This window comes from Meleagris gallopavo, chromosome 2 (genome assembly GCF_000146605.3).
Source record: "Meleagris gallopavo isolate NT-WF06-2002-E0010 breed Aviagen turkey brand Nicholas breeding stock chromosome 2, Turkey_5.1, whole genome shotgun sequence".
NCBI classification, from domain to species: domain Eukaryota; kingdom Metazoa; phylum Chordata; class Aves; order Galliformes; family Phasianidae; genus Meleagris; species Meleagris gallopavo.
In genome coordinates this window covers 106,364,531-106,383,256 of record NC_015012.2, presented here as the reverse complement: position 1 = coordinate 106,383,256, position 18,726 = coordinate 106,364,531, and the positions used below count along the sequence as shown (strand labels likewise).

At 47.3% G+C, this 18,726-nt stretch overlaps 2 protein-coding genes across 2 annotated transcripts in view; one reads left to right on the top strand and one right to left on the bottom strand.

Annotated features, from left to right (window-relative positions):
- Positions 1-9,400, top strand: part of PLA2G7 (phospholipase A2 group VII) — a 10,095-nt gene extending 695 nt beyond the window's left edge. Inside the window, exons 2-11 of the mRNA XM_010708191.2 lie at positions 3-76; positions 1,373-1,523; positions 1,686-1,779; positions 3,449-3,517; positions 3,962-4,109; positions 5,746-5,859; positions 6,115-6,206; positions 6,562-6,735; positions 7,587-7,735; positions 8,328-9,400. Coding sequence (XP_010706493.1) covers positions 3-76; positions 1,373-1,523; positions 1,686-1,779; positions 3,449-3,517; positions 3,962-4,109; positions 5,746-5,859; positions 6,115-6,206; positions 6,562-6,735; positions 7,587-7,735; positions 8,328-8,425 — 1,163 coding nt within the window. The 3' untranslated portion in view covers positions 8,426-9,400. The remainder of the gene's footprint in view (positions 1-2; positions 77-1,372; positions 1,524-1,685; positions 1,780-3,448; positions 3,518-3,961; positions 4,110-5,745; positions 5,860-6,114; positions 6,207-6,561; positions 6,736-7,586; positions 7,736-8,327) is intronic.
- Positions 9,401-10,435: 1,035 nt separating this feature from the next.
- On the bottom strand, positions 10,436-18,721 carry TDRD6 (tudor domain containing 6; the record flags this gene model as incomplete). The annotated part of the gene is given in 6 exon segments (XM_019613616.2): positions 10,436-10,521; positions 11,615-11,672; positions 12,534-12,623; positions 13,815-13,933; positions 14,588-16,273; positions 16,276-18,721. Coding segments are annotated over 6 exon segments (4,461 nt in total), but the record flags the coding sequence as incomplete, so codon positions are not given.
- Positions 18,722-18,726: the final 5 nt, after the last annotated feature.

Sequence of the window (18,726 nt, the reverse complement as noted above, 5' to 3'; positions counted from 1 at the left end):
AGGCTATCGGATCCCCGCCGGGAAGGGCCCGCACGCCGTGGGCTGCACGGATCTGATGACCGGCAACGCGGCCGAGGTACGGAGCCGGGATGAGCCCAGCGGCCGGCCGTGTTTGCGTGCAGGGCTGCCGGACGCGCTCCGGCTGAACGTGCTTTTCCATCCCCGCCCAGCCCGGCACGGTGGGACGGGGCAGCCCTTAGCCGTGGGTTCCACGGACCGCAGGGCTGCACGGCTCCGCACGGCTCCCCCTGCGTGCTGTGCTCAGGAGGGTCCCGATGCGGGTCGGCGGGGCTGGGTGATGAGCGTTGCACTGCTTCAGCTGGGACAGAGGTGAGAGATGAGATGGTATCTCCGTGGAGGAGAACAGGATGTCAGTTCTGCAGTTGGTAGGGCAGAAAGACAGCACGATAAGACAGGAACGGCAATAGCCAGCTGATGGGCTTGCTCACAAGTTTCTGTTTCATATCCTCTTGCTCTTTAATCTTGCGTTGCAGTTTTGCTCCCCACACTTGTGAGGTATCACCCGCTTGCAGAGGTCAGCTATGGGTTTTGCTCTCTTCCATCTGGCTTCTCTTACAGCACCAAAAAGGGTTGGTTTCTCTTTGCAGTCAGCCCACGTCTTTTCCTTAGATAAGCAATCAGCACAGTTACAGTTCTTAGTGATAGATAATGAACCTTTCCCCTGTTCTGTTCAGCAGTTGCTCAGCAGGGGAAATTCACTGTGACTGCTCTGGGCTTGAATTAATATAATTACTTGTCTGTCTGAAGCTTTGTTGCTTTCTTCCTTCATTGCGTTTGTGTCACACATTGATGTAAGTTTAGGGGAAAGATTTTCACACAGAGTGGTGAGGTGCTGGAACAGCTGCCCAGAGAGGCTGTGGATCCCCGTCCATCCCTGGAGGTGTTCAAGGCCAGGTTGGATGGGGCCCTGGGCAGCCTGGGCTGCTGTGAGATGTGGAGGTTGGTGGCCCTGCATGGCACAGGGGGGTTGGAGCTTCGTGATCCTTGGGGTCCCTTCCAACCCAAACCATTCTGTGATTGTGTGATTAAGGTACAGTGGAGCAGGACAGTGGGTTCAAACTGCTTGTTGCACATCCCACTGCAGACTGGGAAGTATGAGTGCAGATTGCAGTGTCTGTGGGAGATCTCCTTGCAGTGCTCTGTGCTGCAGTGTGCAGTTCACAGCAGGAGCAGAGGGATGGTGACACAGCACTGCCATCAGAGCTTAGCTTATATTGGACAATAATTTTCTTATAACATTCTCTAAATTCTCTTGAGCTGTTCTTGCAACTGAAGTCCTTCCCTGGCGTAAATCTTTTCTTTGCCATTCATCAATAAACAGCAATCTTCCCTTTTCTTTTGCTAATTCCAGGGAAGCTTTTTGCGCCTGTATTATCCATCATGCGACGACACAGATACTGAAGAGACGCCGTGGATTCCAGACAAAGAGTACTATCAGGGGCTGTCTGACTTCCTCAATATGTACCGGGTCGTGGGAGAAAGGCTTTTCCAATATTATGTTGGTAAGAGTGCTTTTGGTCCCCAAAGCATTTGCAGAATTGGACTGATTCTCAGACGACCTCTCTGAAACCTGCAGACTGCAGGCTATTGAGATCTCTCCTACAGAGAGGGTCTGTAGGTCTCTCGTTTAAGTAATAATGACATGCACTTCCATTTTCATGTAGGTTCAGTGACATGTCCTGCAAAATCAAATGCTGCTTTTAAGCCAGGAGAAAAATACCCACTGCTTGTTTTTTCCCATGGACTTGGAGCTTTTCGGTAAGTCTGCAGCTCGTTGGCAAACTCTTTTGGTCATCCACAGTAATGTCAGTGTCCAGGAATGGTGCTGAATGGGTCTCAGGATGGGGTGAGATCCCCGTGGGGCTGAACACGATACAAATAACAGGCTGCTGTGTATCAGAGTGCTTCCATTGAAAACAGAGCTTGTAAATAAGGCAGGGTTGGCTTCTTTGTTTCTCCATTAAGTTTCTTTATTGTGAGAGTGGTGAGGTGCTGGAACAGCTGCCCAGAGAGACTGTGGATGCCCCGTCCAGCCCTGGAGGTGTTCAAGGCCAGGTTGGATGGGGCCCTGGGCAGCCTGGGCTGCTCTGAAATGTGGAGGTCGGTGGCCCTGCATTTGGTGGGGGGGCTGGAGTTTCATAGAATCATAGAATCACCAAGGTTGGAAAAGACCTAAAAGATCATCCAGTCCAACCGCTCACCTATTACCAATAGCTCCCACTAAACCACGTCCCTCAACACAACATCCAGTCTTTCCTTGAACACCCCCAGGGTCGGCGACTCCACCACCTCCCTGGGCAGCCCATTCCAGTGCCTGACCACCCTTTCTGAAAAGTAATACTTCCTAATGTCCAGCTTGAATCTCCCCTGCCGTAGCTTGAAACCATTCCCTCTGGTCCTATCACTGTTACACGAGAGAAGAGGCCGACCCCAGCTCACCACAACCTCCCTTCAGGTAGTTATAGAGAGCAATGAGGTCTCCCCTGAGCCTCCTCTTCTCCAGGCTGAACATTCCCAGCTCCTTCAGCCTCTCCTCATATGGCCTGTGTTCCAGACCCCTCACACTTTGTTGCCCTCCTTTGAACACGTTCCAGGGCCTCAATGTCTTTCTTGCAGTGAGGGGCCCAAAACTGGACACAGCACTCGAGGTGCGGCCTCACCAGAGCTGAGTACAGGGGAACAATCACCTCTCTGCTCCTGCTGGCAACACTGTTCCTGATGCAAGCCAGGATGCCATTGGCCTTCTTGGCCACCTGGGCTCACTGTCGGCTCACGTTCAGCCGAGCATCAATCACTACCCCCAGGTCCATTTCCTCTACACAGTCCTCCAGCCACACCGCCCCAGGCCTGTAGCTTCGCCTGGGGTTGTTGTGGCCAAAGTGCAGGACCCGGCATTTGGTCTTGTGGAACCTCATCCCGTTGGCTTCAGCCCAGCTCTCCGGCCTGTCCAGATCCCTCTATGGCCTCGCTGCCCCCAGGCAGATCCACACTTCCAGCCAATTTGGTGTCATCTGTGAATTTACTGAGGGTGCACTCGATGCCCTCATCCAGGTCATCGATAAAGATATTGAAGAGGACAGGCCCCAGCACCGACCCCTGGGGAACACCACTCACGACCGGTCGCCAGCTGGATACTTGATCCTTGAGGTCCCTTCCAACCCCGGCCATATTGTATTTTAGAGGTGTAGGTATTTATTGAGCCAGAAGGATGTTGTGAAGATGAGCTGCAACTAAAAGCAAAACAGCACCAAAAAGCAATCACCAAAAGCACCCTCTGGGAACTGACACAGGCAGCCTGCCCTGCTGGCTGAAACAGACAAAATAGAGAATGGGGGGCTGGTGTGTCTGTGGCACAGTCAGTGTTTAAGGAGCTGTGCAACCAAAACAATCGTGTCCATGTGGTCACCAGCGTGTCTTTTGATTGCAGGACCATCTATTCTGCTATCTGCATAGAGATGGCTTCTCAAGGCTTTCTGGTGGCATCTGTGGAGCACAGGTGTGTGTACTGCGTGTTACTGAGTCCTGACAGAAAGAAACTTGCTCATAATAGAACGCTTCTTGATGTAGAGAAGAACTTTTTGTTTTGAAAGAGTAACTAACAGCTTCAGCTTCCCATTCATCTAGTTCTATTCCCACCCAGCTGAACAAAGGAAATTAATTTGAAGCCTTGAGGGAAAATTGTTGTGGGTAGTTATCGTTTGTCATTCTTTAAGCACGCTCCTTTTCTCACTGTTAGTGTTGGAACCCACAGAACATAATGGTAGTTGCAGTTTTGGTGGGGTTTCTCCATTGTTTGGAAAGTCTTGTCTGCACTCAGTGGGGTGTGCAGCAGAGTTGGGAGCTTTGACTTCCTGAGACAGGTCAAAACTAAGGCTTCTTTGAACTTCTTCCCAAACCAAACGGCTACAACGTCAGATGTAACCTTTTGTTGTTATTTCAGAGATGAATCAGCTTCAGCAACATATTTCTGTAAAAAGAAGGCTGATTCTGAGCCAGAGGTGGAGCCTGCATCAAGCGTGGAGAAGGAGTGGATCTACTACAGGAAGCTCAGAGCAGGAGAGGAGGAACGCTGTGTGCGTCACAAGCAGGTACAGCCCAGGGCTGTGCTCTGCATGGGGCAGGAGAGGTGTGTGGTCAGCACTGAGTAACGCCAGCAAGGCTTTCCCTTTGGCTACATCTGCAGTCTGCTGCCATGGCTCTGTGGATATACAGAAAACTCCCGAAGATGGGAACACCAACATCTTTCTTCCATATAAAGGGGAGGCTTTGGATGTGAGGAAGGAGCTGCTTGCGGTGAGGCGGTGAGGCGCTGCACAGGGTGCCCAGAGGTGGTGCTGCCCCGTCCTGCACACAGCCAAGGCCAGGGGACGGGGCTCTGAGCACTGAGGAGCTGCGGTGTCCCTGTGCACTGCAGGCCGGCGCCGATGGCCTCAAACCCTTCTGTGCTTCCATGTTAAACTGCTTCTTCAGGAAAGCTTTCTCGTGAGCTTGTGCTGCCATGCTTGGTCAGCTGTTTCACCTCTTTCTGTTTCTCTCCATATTCTGCTTCTCCTCCGTGCCTGCACAGTTCTGCTGCTCAGCCTTGTCTTTAAAGGACACAGAGTTGAATTCAGATGTCTGTGCAGCCTTAGGCATGCTTTTAGCTCTTGTTTATTGCTGGATAGCGAGATGAATCATCTCTGCTTTAAGGGGGATGTTTGCTTCGTCACCTTCAACACACTTAATGTGGTTGAAGGTACGCAGTGTAAACAGTGCAGCTTCCTGGTGATAAGCAGCATCCACGCTGGATGCCCTATAGCCATAGTGATAAGCTCTTCCAGAGACTGACCTGACCTTTAAAATGTGGGAGTGTTTTCTTCCACGCTGTGCAGACTCAAGCAGAGGAGTGTTTATCTCACTGGGCAGCAGTACGAGTGTGCTTTCCTGTGTGCATAACAACATCCTCCTAAATGGGGCTAAATATATCACACTGGAGCTTGTAAATAAACTGCGGGAGCTGGTGTCTGTATGTTTCACCAGTCAAGAACTAGGAGATGGAGATTTACTTGAAACTCAGGATGTCCTGCTGCCTGGTGCAGTCAGTTGTTCCCAAAGACTCTGCTGCTCTTCAGTTCTTTTTGAAGTTTTTCTTCTACCAAAGTATCAAAATCCAAACCACTTCTCATGCTGAACACTGAAATCCTGTATTTGCAACAGCTTTAATACGTTTTTCACCAGTGTGTATGCATTGAAAATAGGAAGGGCTTCTAGGCTGTTTCCTGTTCCGGGTATATCCAGCATAAAGATGGCTTCGGAGCTGGGGAGATGGGGCAAAGTGATGCAATGGTGTTTGCTTACCAAAGTGAGCATGAGGAAGAGGCACAAGTCAGCCCTCCTTGTGGTTGTGTAATGTAAGCCTCTGCACATCCCTGTACCTCTGTGAGAAGTGAGACAGTGCAGGGGTTGAAGGTTTTTGGCCTGTGTTACAGGGACAAATTCCTGTGTGTGTGGAGGATCTACATAAGAGCTTCAGCATTTTTGGGCTTCCAAAATCCAGATTCCACGTTGAACAAAACCTTTCAGGCTTTTGTTTTACACAGCCGCTCTGCAGTTTGTAAGTGCTTACTGTATCAGCCACTGAGGTACAACATCAGGCTAAATGTTGTGAACAGAGGCCAGCAAAGCCAGCAGATATCCTATAACTCCCATTTCATTCCTCTGTTCTGCCCCATCTGTGTCTCCCAGGTACAGCAGAGAGCACAGGAGTGCATCCAAGCACTCAACCTCATTCTTAAAATCAATTCAGGAGAGGAAGTGATGAATGTGCTGAACTCAGACTTTGACTGGAACCACCTGAAGGTGAGTGAGAGCTGGTAGCTTCCTTGTGTTCCATGCCCAGTAACAGTTCTGGTTTCCCTCTGCCATTTCTAAACTGCTTCTTGTAGACTATTCTGAATGTCTCACTGTAGATCTATGAACATGTTCTCAGGTCATCTGTATAGTAATGGAGCTGAAACTGTGCTCTTCCAACTTCATTAGGATCTGTTGTCTAAAAAACCACTTCAGATTGAGAAAAGAAGTAGTCTCTTACAGCAGCTGGCTTTCTTTTGGCAGGATTCTGTTGATACTAGCAGAATAGCTGTGATGGGACACTCTTTTGGTGGTGCTACAGTTATTGAGAGTCTCAGCAAAGAAATTAGATTTAGGTAAGTATAAAAAACAAAGGAAGGGACACTTGGCACCTGAGCAGGGCACCTTACCTAAGGTCCCATTAACTGGCTCTTGAAGAACAGCCGCTTGGCACATCTCATTTTCTCAGCTCATGTTTCGTTCAACTTTGGGGATATGGTGGAACTTAACAGCTCTGTCATAGTTTGTTGTGGTACCCTGAGTGCTGGCAGACCAGCAAATAGAATAATGGATGGATCCCATGAGAGTAGAAACACATTGCTACAAAATGATTCAATAATGTTTACCTATTCAGTATGCTCAGATTTTCCCCATGTCTGCTGCAAATCAAAGCTGTGTACCTGTGATAATATCCAGATGTTGTTTTGGCAGGTGTGGCATTGCCCTCGATGCATGGATGCTCCCAGTAGGCGACGACACTTACCAAAGCAGCGTGCAGCAACCACTGCTCTTTATCAACTCGGAAAAATTCCAGTGGGCTTCCAATATCTTAAAGATGAAGAAGCTAAGTTCCAATGATACAAACAAGAAAATGATCACCATCAAGTAAGTGCCATGCATCCACCATTTCTGAAACATAAGACAAGTCTTTGATTTCAAAACTTATTCTCATGTTGGAGCTGTTCAGTTGCATGTGGCTGCAAGAAGGAACGACAGGCTCTACTTCTTCAAGGCTTCACATTTAAATTAAGGGGTGGCCAGCAGGGACAGGGAGGTGATTGTCCCCCTCTGCTCTGCCCTTGTGAGGCCCCATCTGCAGCACTGTGTCCAGGTCTGGAGCCCCCAGTACAAGAAAGACAGGGAGCTGTTGGAGAGGGTTCAGAGGAGTAGTGCAGCACCTCCACTACAAAGACAGGCTGAGGGAGCTGGGCTTGTTCAGCCTGGAGAAGAGAAGCTGCGGGGTGACCTCAGTGCAGCCTGCAGGACCTAAAGGAAGCCTACAGACAGGAGGGGAGTCAGCTCTTGGAAAGGGGAGATAACAGCAGGACAAGGGGAATGGTTGGAAGGTGAGGGAGGGCAGATTTCAGTTGGCTGTCAGGGGGAAGTTGTTTGCTGTGAGAGTGGTGAGGTGCTGGAACAGCTGCCCAGAGAGGCTGTGGATCCCCGTCCATCCCTGGAGGTGTTCAAGGCCAGGTTGGATGGGGCCCTGGGCAGCCTGGGCTGCTATGAAATGTGGAGGTTGGTGGCCCTGCATGTGGTGGGGGGGTTGAGGTCACCATCCCTGGCTGTGTTTAAAAACCATTTGGATGTGGTGCTCAGGGCCATGATTTAGCAGAGGGCTGTTGGAGTTGGGGTAGGATGGTTGGGTTGTGGCTGGAATCGATGTTCTTTAAGGTGTTTTCCAACCTGAGCTATTCTATAATTCTTACAAACCTGTTGCTCATTTCTCTTTGCAGGGGATCGGTACATCAGAGCTTTCCTGATTTTACTTTTGTGAGTGGAGAAATCATTGGAAAGTTTTTCAAGTTAAAGGGAGAAATAGATCCAAATGAAGCTATTGATATATGCAATCACGCTTCATTAGCCTTCCTACAGAAACATCTGAGTAAGTGTCAGTTTATATCAAAGTACGGTGTGAATCAAAACTCAATTCCTATGAAGCTTTTATTTAATAACCGCTGTTTAGTCCAAGATCAAAAGTAAGAGCCTCATAAAAGTGAGCAGAAAAATAGCACAGAGTTTTCCTCAAGTTCTGTTATTTTTATAACTTAAGCAACTCAGAGGAAGAACATTTACATTTCAGTACCCCTGTGCTGGTGTGCACAACTGCACTCCCTACTTTCCCAAACTAGACAAGGGGGAATGGCTTTAAACTGAGACAAGGGAGGTTTAGGTTGGATGTGAGGAGGAAGTTTTTCATGCAGAGGGTGGTGAGGCAGTGGAACAGGTTGCCCAAGGAGGCTGTGGATGCCCCATCCCTGCAGGCATTCAAGGCCAGGCTGGATGTGGCTCTGGGCAGCCTGGGCTGCTGGTTGGCGACCTGCACACAGCAGGGGGTTGGGACTGGGTGAGCGCTGTGGGCCTTTGCAACCCAGGCCAGTCTGGGATTCATTTCTCCTACATCATTTTTCAGTATAGCGTTACTAAAGATCTGTGTAACTCATTACCATTTGGGTTTTGTTTCCCCCATTTTACAGGCCTTAAGAGAGATTTTGATAAGTGGGATTCACTTGTGGATGGCATAGGACCCCATGTTATTTCTGGTACCAACATTGACTTATCTCCAACTGAATAAGGAATACAAGGAAGTACTACAAAAGCCACGTTCACCAGGACCAACGTTGGCCACATATTGCTTGGAACTGAGATAACACTGGTCTCCTACACAGCTTTTGGGGTGTGAAACAACAACAACAAAAAAATCACAATGGAGGAAGATTTTAAGTTCAGAGGAGTTAGTGGGATTCTCTGAAATACTGCAACAGGGCAATTCTTGCTTTGCAAGCAGTTGGAATCACTTGCTGTAATTTAAACACTTCCGACCTAGAATCAACTTTGCAGAGATAAATTAAGCTCTGAGGAATTCAACTACTCAGTTTTGTCAGTCCGCAGCACCCAGCAAGTTCGGGGTTTGTTTTTTTGCCATGCAAGAAAGAGCTCCTTAATTTGATAACTACGTAAGAGTAGTTCAGCTGTGCTCCAGGAACTACTTCTCATCTGAACTTACTTCTTTTTGTGCTCATGCTGCCACACTCTCAGGTGGCTTCCATTCCAAAAGCTGCTAAAAGGGTCACTCAGAGGAAGCGTAGTTCCCCCAAGGCAGAGCTTTTACAGCAGGGCCTCCCCCATCAATCCCTCTATCACCACCATCACTGGTATTGCTGCTGATTAAACTGCAGTAGATGCACACTGCTGCTACTTGCTCCCTTTAAAAAGGGGCACACAAGCAGTGTTGGATTGCAGTGGTCTCACACAGCTGCAATACCCTCCATATACTCAACTTTGTTCAGGTGCCAGCAGATACAGTGGGCTGTGAATGGCCAAATGCAGCTCTGCTTTCTAGAGCAAAACTGCCTGGAGCTGCTACAAGGAAGGACTCGTAGAGGGGGACTACTACTGACTGTAAGGTGTTTGTTCCAAAATAAGGGTACAAGCAAGATGCAGGCAGAGCAGTTAACACTAATTAAATATTTTATATAAGTCTGACCTTAACGTGAGATTGCAATGACAGCTGCAGTCTGTTTTTCAGAATTAAATTCTTTACAGCCTACTACTGTGTCTTGTCTCTACTAAGAGCATCAACATGCATGTGTTTCTCTTATTGAGCCAGCACTAATGCCTGAGATCTCCTGTTACACTCAGCAAGCCCATTACAACACGAGACCTGGTGTTTGTAAGTCATTGTGGCAGCCTCCAAAGAGACAGAAGAAACTATGCTATATAGAAGCATGGAGAACAGGACTATAAAAAGAGAAACCCCTTTCCAAAACATGACAAAAATGAAATGCATGGCAAGCTGCAGCTAGCTGTAGAGGTCCTTACCACACTGTATGGGACAGCAGAGAAACCATTCTGCTGGATCACCACATTTGGAGGAAAGGCTTCATCTTTAGTTAGTGCCATTAAGGCTGTGCTAAGAGTACAAGTTCTGTTTTGGTGTAGTGGTTTAAAACGCTCAGCATGGCTCACAGTGCTCTGGAGAACTACCTGGGGGTCAAAGCAGAACCATTACCTGCAGGACGTGCATAGCTGCATCTGACTGTGGTACAGGTGAACAAATATCCTGCGTGCACACAACATTTGGCCACTGGAAAAGAAAGCACTAAACAGCATTTGCCAGCACAAGCTTTATTCCAGCTTCTTAATTGCTTTGTAATGACACAAAATGCAAGGCTTCAGCCCTCAACAACTTCATTTCTCTACAGAGGAAAAAACTTCCCTCAAAAATACTCTGAATTTTCCTAAACCTAAAGAAACAAAACCAAAACAATGCAACAGCAAATGTCACCACGGCAGCTCACGGGAAGCTTTTCATCAAGAACCCACTATCAGCTAGGCATAAGTTAGTGCCACACCAGCACTCAGTAAGGGATGCCTGTCAAGAGGCACAGCGTTTGATTAAAGCACAATTTTAAAATGCCCAACAGACAGCACCAGTCTCCCACCAACCACTGTTCATGACAAGGAAGTGTGGCAGTACCAGGCATTTGCTCAGTTACGTAGAACACCCAAGTGCTTTGGTTGTGTATTTCCTATAAAAACCCATTTTTGTGGGAATGGATGTGCATAGAGAGACTTATTACACTTCGTGTGGTAAATAAGTTCTCTTTCAGAAAGGCTGGAGAACACGAGGATCTTCAGATCTAGCTGAACTGCAACCACTTTGCTCTTCTACGGAGAAGAAAAAACAGATCAGATGCACGAAGACCTTCCTATAAACATGTATAAACGCATTATTATTTGAAACCACAATCATCTACAAGCCTTCAGACCAAACATTATCAACTTGTTGGACCACACTAAAAGACTACACTTAGGAAAAGTTCAGTATAATGACAATTCATCTGAAACAACTGAAGTGCCCAAGCAGATCAGGAACAGTGCTCTCAGACTGCAGGTTTAAGTTCAAAGCCACTCCAGCCCTCACAGGGTGTATCGGCAGCCACAGTTGGAGCTTCTGCACCCTGTCCATCAGCTCCCTCCTACTCCAGGTGCCCTTCCAGCCAATAGCACAGGTGTGCTTCAGGCTCCAGTCCCACCACACGTGGCTGTGTGGCCTTCACTAACAGTAACTCAGCTCTTGCTAAGAGGACATACTGACTGTAGACCAAAGTATTCAAGAACTGAGAGAGAAATTTGGACAGTAATAATTACCAGCCCCAGAGGAAAAAGAACACTTAATGAAGTGGTAAGAACTGTAAGCATATCACACCAGAGACAGCAAGAGAGTAAGCCTGCGTTTGCATGGTGCAAATGTGAAAGGACTGATTGGAAGGTTCACCAGTCCAACTTCTTAATCAAGCTCTCAAATCCTTTCTTGCCTAACATAGCACTGCTGCAGGCTTCACTGTTTGCTACTCACAGACTAGTCAATTCAGCACAGCTGTGCTGAAATAACAGTTTCCCATGGGTCAAACACAGGAACAAGTTGCTCAGAGAGCTTCTGCAGACTCCATCCCTGGATCAGTTCCAGACCTGAATGGAGGGCCCTAAGCAACCCAATCTATTTGACACTGCTTTGAGCAGGCACAGGAAAACAAAGGACTTTCAGAAACTCCTTTCAACCAGAACTGCTCTACAGTTCCATAGATTATAGAAACTGTGCATGATTAGAAGAACATGTCCTATCTCCTGTGGTAAGCAGAACAGACATTTGACTTCAAACTTTCTCCATAAAATCAAAGATGTATGAGCATTTACTAGAATTAGAAAGCATCCAGTCCCTGCGCATCCAACCTCTTTGAGGTGCTCAAGGTAGTCTTACCTTGAAGTAAGGATTCTTCTGGCAGGGACAGCACGTTTTCTGTCACATGAGTAGTTCTCTAAACAGAAAAGGATTCTGTTAGGAAGTCTGCACGATTGCCAAAATATTCTCCATCTATATGTTTCTTTTAGAATTAGATTAACTTTTTACATCAGCCTTGCTGGATACTCCAGCGCTGCTTCCCCCCACTGCCCCTCACCCTTCAGTCACTATAGATATCTTCTGCTCATTTTTAATTTGATGAAAAAACTACATATGAATGATCAACTAAGCATTCGTTGGGCTATCATCATCAGTAGCACAGCTGAAAACCAGAGTTCTGAGTTCCAGATATGAGGTTTTCATTGGTTGGTGCTTCCTGAAATAGTAGAAAACTTTACCATTTCCTAACTGGTTAGCAATATAAGTATTTTCCATTACCTACCAATTAGCTGCTATGCTACCATGATTAGGAGCAGGTCATCAGAGACTGACCTGCTGGAGAGGAGCTCTGCAGAGAAGGTCCTGGTGGACAACAGGCTGTCCATGAGCCAGCAGTGTGCCCTGGGGCCAAGAAGGCCAATGGTGTCCTGGGGTGCACTGAACAGAGCGTGGCCTGCAGGTCGAGGGAGGTGATCCTCCTCCTCTGCTCTGCCCTGATAGGCCACATTTAGACCACTGAGCCAGTTCTGGGCTCCCAGTTCAATAAAGACGGATCTCCTAGAAGGAGTCCAACAGAGGGCCACAAAGATGGTGAAGGGCCCGGAGCATCTCCTGTATGAGGAAAGGCTGAGCAACCTGGGGCTGTTCAGCCTGGGGAAAAGAGGGCTGAGGAGGGATCTGATCAATGTTTATAAATATCTAAAGGGAGGTGGGAGGCAAATGGACGAGGCCAGGCTCTTCTTGGTGGTGTGCAGTGACAGGACAAGGAGCACCATACCTCAGGTGATCTGCCAGCCCAGCTGGGAATAACGTTCCAGACGTTCTCAGGATCTACAACCTCCTCACTGCCACTGCAGAGATTCAGTACCTGTATGGACAGAGCCAACTATGTGGAACCTGAGGATATATTCAAAGAAAACACGGTAGTAGAAAAAACACAACTGAGGATTCCTCACCACTAACAATGCTTTCCATCTGGATCTTCTAAGCAAGATATAACTAGCCACTAGTAAACCTGGCTATCACTATTGATTTCTTTTTTCAAATTAGATTCACTGCTGAAGTATGTCACATTTGGTTCCCTCTATAGCACTCTAGCTCAAACCTCTTCTCGGATGCTAATCCAGGTATTGTGAGAGAGAAAGGCTGGAAAGCATCAATCAGAGCCAGCAAGAGGCTGATCAAAAGAGATGCCACCCCATATCTGACACTCATCTCCTACAAGCAGCTGAATCAGCCTTAGATAGCTAAGGAATTTACTAGTAATGGTCTTGGCTTCCACAACCTCAAGCATTCAACCTTTCAAAGAGTTACTTTCATGAAATAATCGCTTGAATTTGCGATTGTAAGTTACAGTTTAAGGAGCTTTAAACTACAGTTTGGGGTATATACATACACAGACATATGATGTCTGTGTATGTATATACACACACACCCCAAACTGGAGGAAGAATCACAACCCATTCACAAATTTACTCCAGCTTTAAGACCAGTAGCACAAGGCAGCCCAGTATGTTGTAACGCAGTGTTCACATTAACTCCCACCAGCCATAAACCCAGGAAAGATGCCTACTTCATGGCAGTAAGAACAGTTGTATGTTAGTCATAATACATGCTACAATTTGGATTTCTTTCAAAGTTTTCACCATTTTAACGCTAATTCCTTAAAGAATCAGTAAAAAGATGCCAAGTTTCATGGGCATTTAATGGTAATACAGCTTCAAAGCTAAATACTAAGTTGCAATCCCAACATAACAGGACTAAACCAGGAGGCATCCCAGAAACCAGGGACGCATCTTTCTGTCCTCACAGACCATGAAGGTGAGAAAGATTCTGAAGGCAATATCAAGTACTGAGAGAGCATCTATTCAGGATGAGATGGCTGTTTCTATCTAGTCTAAAAGCCCAGAATCAGACTTTGCATTACTAAGTCTATTTTTTTCCTGCAGCAGACTTCTGAAAAGTTTGGCAGAAGACAAAAGAAGGACCACGTCTTAACAACTACAAGTCATACTTGTCAGTATTCAAGTCATTGTCATTCTTTCATAGTCATACTTACCCTGGTGCCCTTCTCAGATACCTCCAAAATGAGAGCCTCACACCACTGCAGAGATGTCCACACCACACACTTCGAGCCAACAGCAAAGCCCTTCAGCTTACAAGTATATCCACTGCATCCTGCAACATCACAGAATGGTTGGGTTGGAAGGGACCCCAAGGATCATGAAGCTCCAACCCCCCTGTGCCATGCAGGGCCACCAACCTCCACATTTCACAGCAGCCCAGGCTGCCCAGGGCCCCATCCAACCTGGCCCTGAACACCTCCAGGGATGGACGGGGCATCCACAGCCTCTCTGGGCAGCTGTTCCAGCACCTCACCACTCTCACAGCAAACAACTTCCCCCTGACATCCAACTGAAATCTGCCCTCCTTGCGACGTATGAATGGAGGAGGAAAGCAAACCAAAAGACTCAGCTCCCTCACTACTGCCCCAAAGTCCCCCAGCAGCCCTCCAAACTGTTTTAATTAATAAATAATTGGAAGTCAGCAATCTGTTATATTGAACAGCCTTGAAAATGTCTTCTTGTTTAGAGGTTGTTACATCAACCTCTCAACTGCTGTTAGACTGCCATGTTACCTAGTATTCATAGTACTACCTACCCATAGTACCTGAGATACTACACATTCTGCTTTCCACAACCCATCTGAAGTTACCACTAACATAACTCCCTCACAGCTTATTAGAGAATAAATCAGATTTTTATAGGAAAGCTGTTTTCATGTTTAAATGAATATTTTGATAACTTAGCCCCTGAAAATCAGATACTCTACCTGCACTATAGTCAGCCATGTTATCACTTTGCTTTTTTCTTGTTTCTTCAGCAGATTTACAGTCTGAAGACTGCACATGTATAGAAGTGCTTCCACATTCTTTAAACAACTCCTCCATGTCTTGCTGCATCCATTCTTCCACGTAACAGTCATCTTTCTTTTGCAAATCCAGAAGCTGATCAATCTTGGCACTTACTGCCAGCATATCAGGGGCCTTTGGTTGTTTCTCAGCTCTACCATCAGATGAAGGCAGCATGAGGGCAGGCTCTACTTCCATCCAGTCTTCTTGCACAGCTTCTGCTCTATGAACCCCAGAGCAATTCAATTCCAGCACCTTTGCAGTCTGCCTCAAAGGCAGAGTATGAGAAGGAAGCAGCTCTGCTGTCCTCCCTGCATCACTAACAGAAGGCGTTAAGCTCTCTCCCTCACTAAGTGAAGGCAAGGGTTCAGACTGCAGGACTGCTGAGTGCCCCATCTCCTCACACAGGAGCAGGGGCTCACGTACTTCCCCTTCCAGTGCTTTCTCTCTTGCTTCACTGCCTGAAGCAGTCTGCATTTCAAGTGCCTCTGTTTCCAGTGCTTCTTTCATCTCATCAGTAACTGAGGGCAGTGCTGCTATTTCCTCCAGCTCCAGTATCAACTCTTTTAAATCATCGTAAGAAGAGTGCATTTGTAATTCATCTAGTTCGATCAGTGCCTCTGTTGTACCATCCATTGAAGGCTCTACCTGGAGCCATCTCATCAGCTCTTGGTATTCATTTCCTGGCAAAGGGCTGGCTGCCTTGCCTTCTGCCTTCACCTCAACATCCTGCAGAAACAGTAATTCAGCTGGCTCTTGTACTGCAGATTTCATTCCACCCCCCGAACTGAGAAGACTGCAGCTTCGTCTTGGCTCTAATAATACTTTGCTACTGCTCTCATCTTCCAGTGGAGCAATCTCTTTATCAAAGCTGCTTCGAAGCTCAGCTGTTTCACATCCACCAGCCACCTCCTCAGCCTCAGCAGACACGTTTGCTTCAGACCCACCTGAACACCCACAAGGTACACCCGAGGAGCACTGGGAACAAAGCAAGGCACTTTCACTTTCTTCTTGAGCTAATCCACAAGTAGCAGTTTCTCTTTTGAGACAAAGACCCACATCACTGTTTGAACTTCTGTTTCCCTCTACGGGACCCTCAGGGTCTGGGATAGCTTTGTGACCACTTCCCATATCAGCTTTCCAAAAAGATTTCATCTCTTCATTAATATTCCTCCCAGAAGACTCCAGTTTGACAGCACACAGAGGGACTTCAAAAGCTTTATTCTCCTGAGTTCCAAGAACTTCAGCTTCTAGCAGGAGCTCTACAGTCATATCATAAAACTTGTCTTTGGCTTCACTAAGCCACGAGCCCTCGGAGGGACTGAAACCTGACAGACAGCAAGCAAATGCTTGATTAGGCACCTGAAGCAATTCACATGGAATTGCTTTGAGCATCTCCAAGCTAACAGTCTCCTCACTTCCATAGTCCACATGGATAACAGTTACGTCGTTGCCCTTCACGCTGCTGACCTTAGCTCTGTAGAGCTTCCCATCTTCGCTGTACTTTGCTAGGCAAATATCACCACTTTTAATGCAGCTGTCCATAGAGTTTAGCCCAAGGTTTTCAGCTTCCTTTATTTTTTCCTCTATGTAGGTCATATTTTTTCATCAGCACCGCAACTCCAAAAATAGTCTGGACCATTCACCACCGTGATATAAACATTTACAGTCTGGCCTGCCTCGGGGAACTTCCAGGTAAGTGATGTACAGTCACAGGAAGCTTCATTTTGTGCCCCAGAAGACAAAGGCTCACACATATTTATCGCATCACTTCTATCAAGCAGTCCAGTTGAATAAGATCTTTCATCAACTAAATCCACTGTTATTTCACCTTGATCATCACTGAGAATAACTCCCCATTTACCATCAACCTCTTCCACAAACTCACACGTTAGCAGAGCCTCACTTACCCTCTCTGTGAAGCAAAGAGCTGCTTTCTCTGCCCAGCCTGTACTCGTTTTGCATTTTAGCCCACCTAGGAAGCAAGGAATGCCTATTGCTGGAATAGATTCTAAGTCTTCAGGGAGCCTGCGCACTTGATCAACATCAACTACTGAAGTATTCCCATAATCAATATATCGTATGCTAATCAAACGGTCAGAAGCCTTCTCTTTTACTACAGCTCTGTACCACAGGCTGTCATCTGAATACAGAGCACAGATTAAGTCCCCAGCTTGCAAGAGCTGTCCACAGGGGATCTTTGCTGTCATTTCATCCTTTAAGCGTTCTGAAATGCTGTGAAGTCGAGCCTCATCACTTGCCAGTTGAACATAAAAATCGAAAGGATTATTTACATAGGAGACATATGCTAACACTGAGAGAGCTGGCGCCACGCTCTGTTGTGGCAGATCAGGCACACGCTTCAGCAGCTCACAACTGCCTTCAGTTTCAAGTTTATTATCTGACTCTGCATCCATCTCGGCAGAGAGCAGAGACTGCATTCCCTCCACTTTATTTAACAGAGCATCTTTCTTACTGCTGACCTTCCCCTCAGATGCCAGTAGCCCAGCAGCCCATTCTCTCTTTGCAGCAGGCTGGAGAAGGTTTACATCTTTTTCTTCGACGTGCATTTTGCTACTCCTCTCTCCTCCCTGGACTTCAGATGTGCAGTTTTTACTTTCTGCTGTATTTGGAGGAGACCGTGCAGCCCCATTCCTCTTTTCCATATCCATACTAGAGTACAAAGCTGTACTCCTTACACACCTACACACTTCCGCATTGTTTCTTAACCTGAACTCCTCCTTCAATTTTGCATTGATTTGTATGTTACCATCAAACAGCTCAATCAACAGTTTACCACCAGATTCTTTTGCAACAACAATTGCTTTTAATTGCCTTTCAAGGACAGCTTGCTTAAACCACGCTGTAGCTTCCCGGGGAACATTAGCTATGTCAGCTAAGGAACACTTCATGGCCTGCATTGGCAAAAGCAAGATATCATGAGCATCACCCGGTATAGGAAGCAGATGATCTTCTTCAATAGTCTCTGTGTTCCCAAAATCCACAAAAAAGACTTCCTTGGTGGGTTTTGTTTCTGTAAGGACCCCCCGGTACCAGTGGCTGTCAGTATACCTGGCGAGACACAACTCACCAGACCTGTGCCAGGCTTCTAAGCCTGACGCTGTTCCACTGAGACGAGAAATGTTTTCACTAAGCTGCAAGAGGACATTCGCACACCTTTCAAGTTGGCAGTAAAATGTCTGAGGATCATCAACGTGCGTAATAAAAACATCTTCTTCACTCCCGATTTTGATCTCGTGCATGGAATAATAGAAAGAATGCAGCTGAACAGAGGCTGCCAGAGGCGTTTGAGGCGGCAGGCGTTTGGCCACACCTCTGTCTGTCAGAAACTGGCACGCGCTCTGAAAAGGCGTCATTAAATCTACGATGTTGAACAGCTCCCTGTTGTTCCTCGAAGCCAAGGCAAATATGGTACACTGCAGTTCAAACTGATTTGAGGAGGCATCGACAAACTCCCGGAAAGCCAGGATCGCAGCTTCATCCCAAACAAACGGGTCCCGACCATTAGGGTGGATTAGGTTGTAAAGGCTGCACCTGAAGGCCTGGGCCTTCAGCTCTAGGAAGCGCTCGTTAATGGAGCGGAGACTCGTTAGGGACACCAGTTCCCTGTTGCCATAGTCCACATACATGACTTCTACTTCACCTGCAGAAGTGACATCGCTGACAATTAAAGCCCTGTACCACCGCTTGTCCTCCGAGTACTGGGCTAAGCACACCGACTGCGGCCAGGCGTGCGGCTGGGACGAACTCTCACAGTACTCCTGGATTTCAGCCATCAACGCAACAAACTCACTGCACTTCCTCAACTGGCACCAGAAATAACCGGGGTTCTCAGCACACGTTACAACCACATCCACCGTACATCCCACTTCCAACTGACCCCCGTAGGAGGAACCGGGCCGCATTTCCACGTAGCTCCGCCTGCACGGGGTCGGCGGGTCTCCCTCGCCATCGCACGGGTGAGCGGGAACGGAGGCGCCGCTTTCGGCCTCGCGCGGCAGGCAGCGCCGGAGCAGCCGGCTGAAGGAGTCGGGAGACG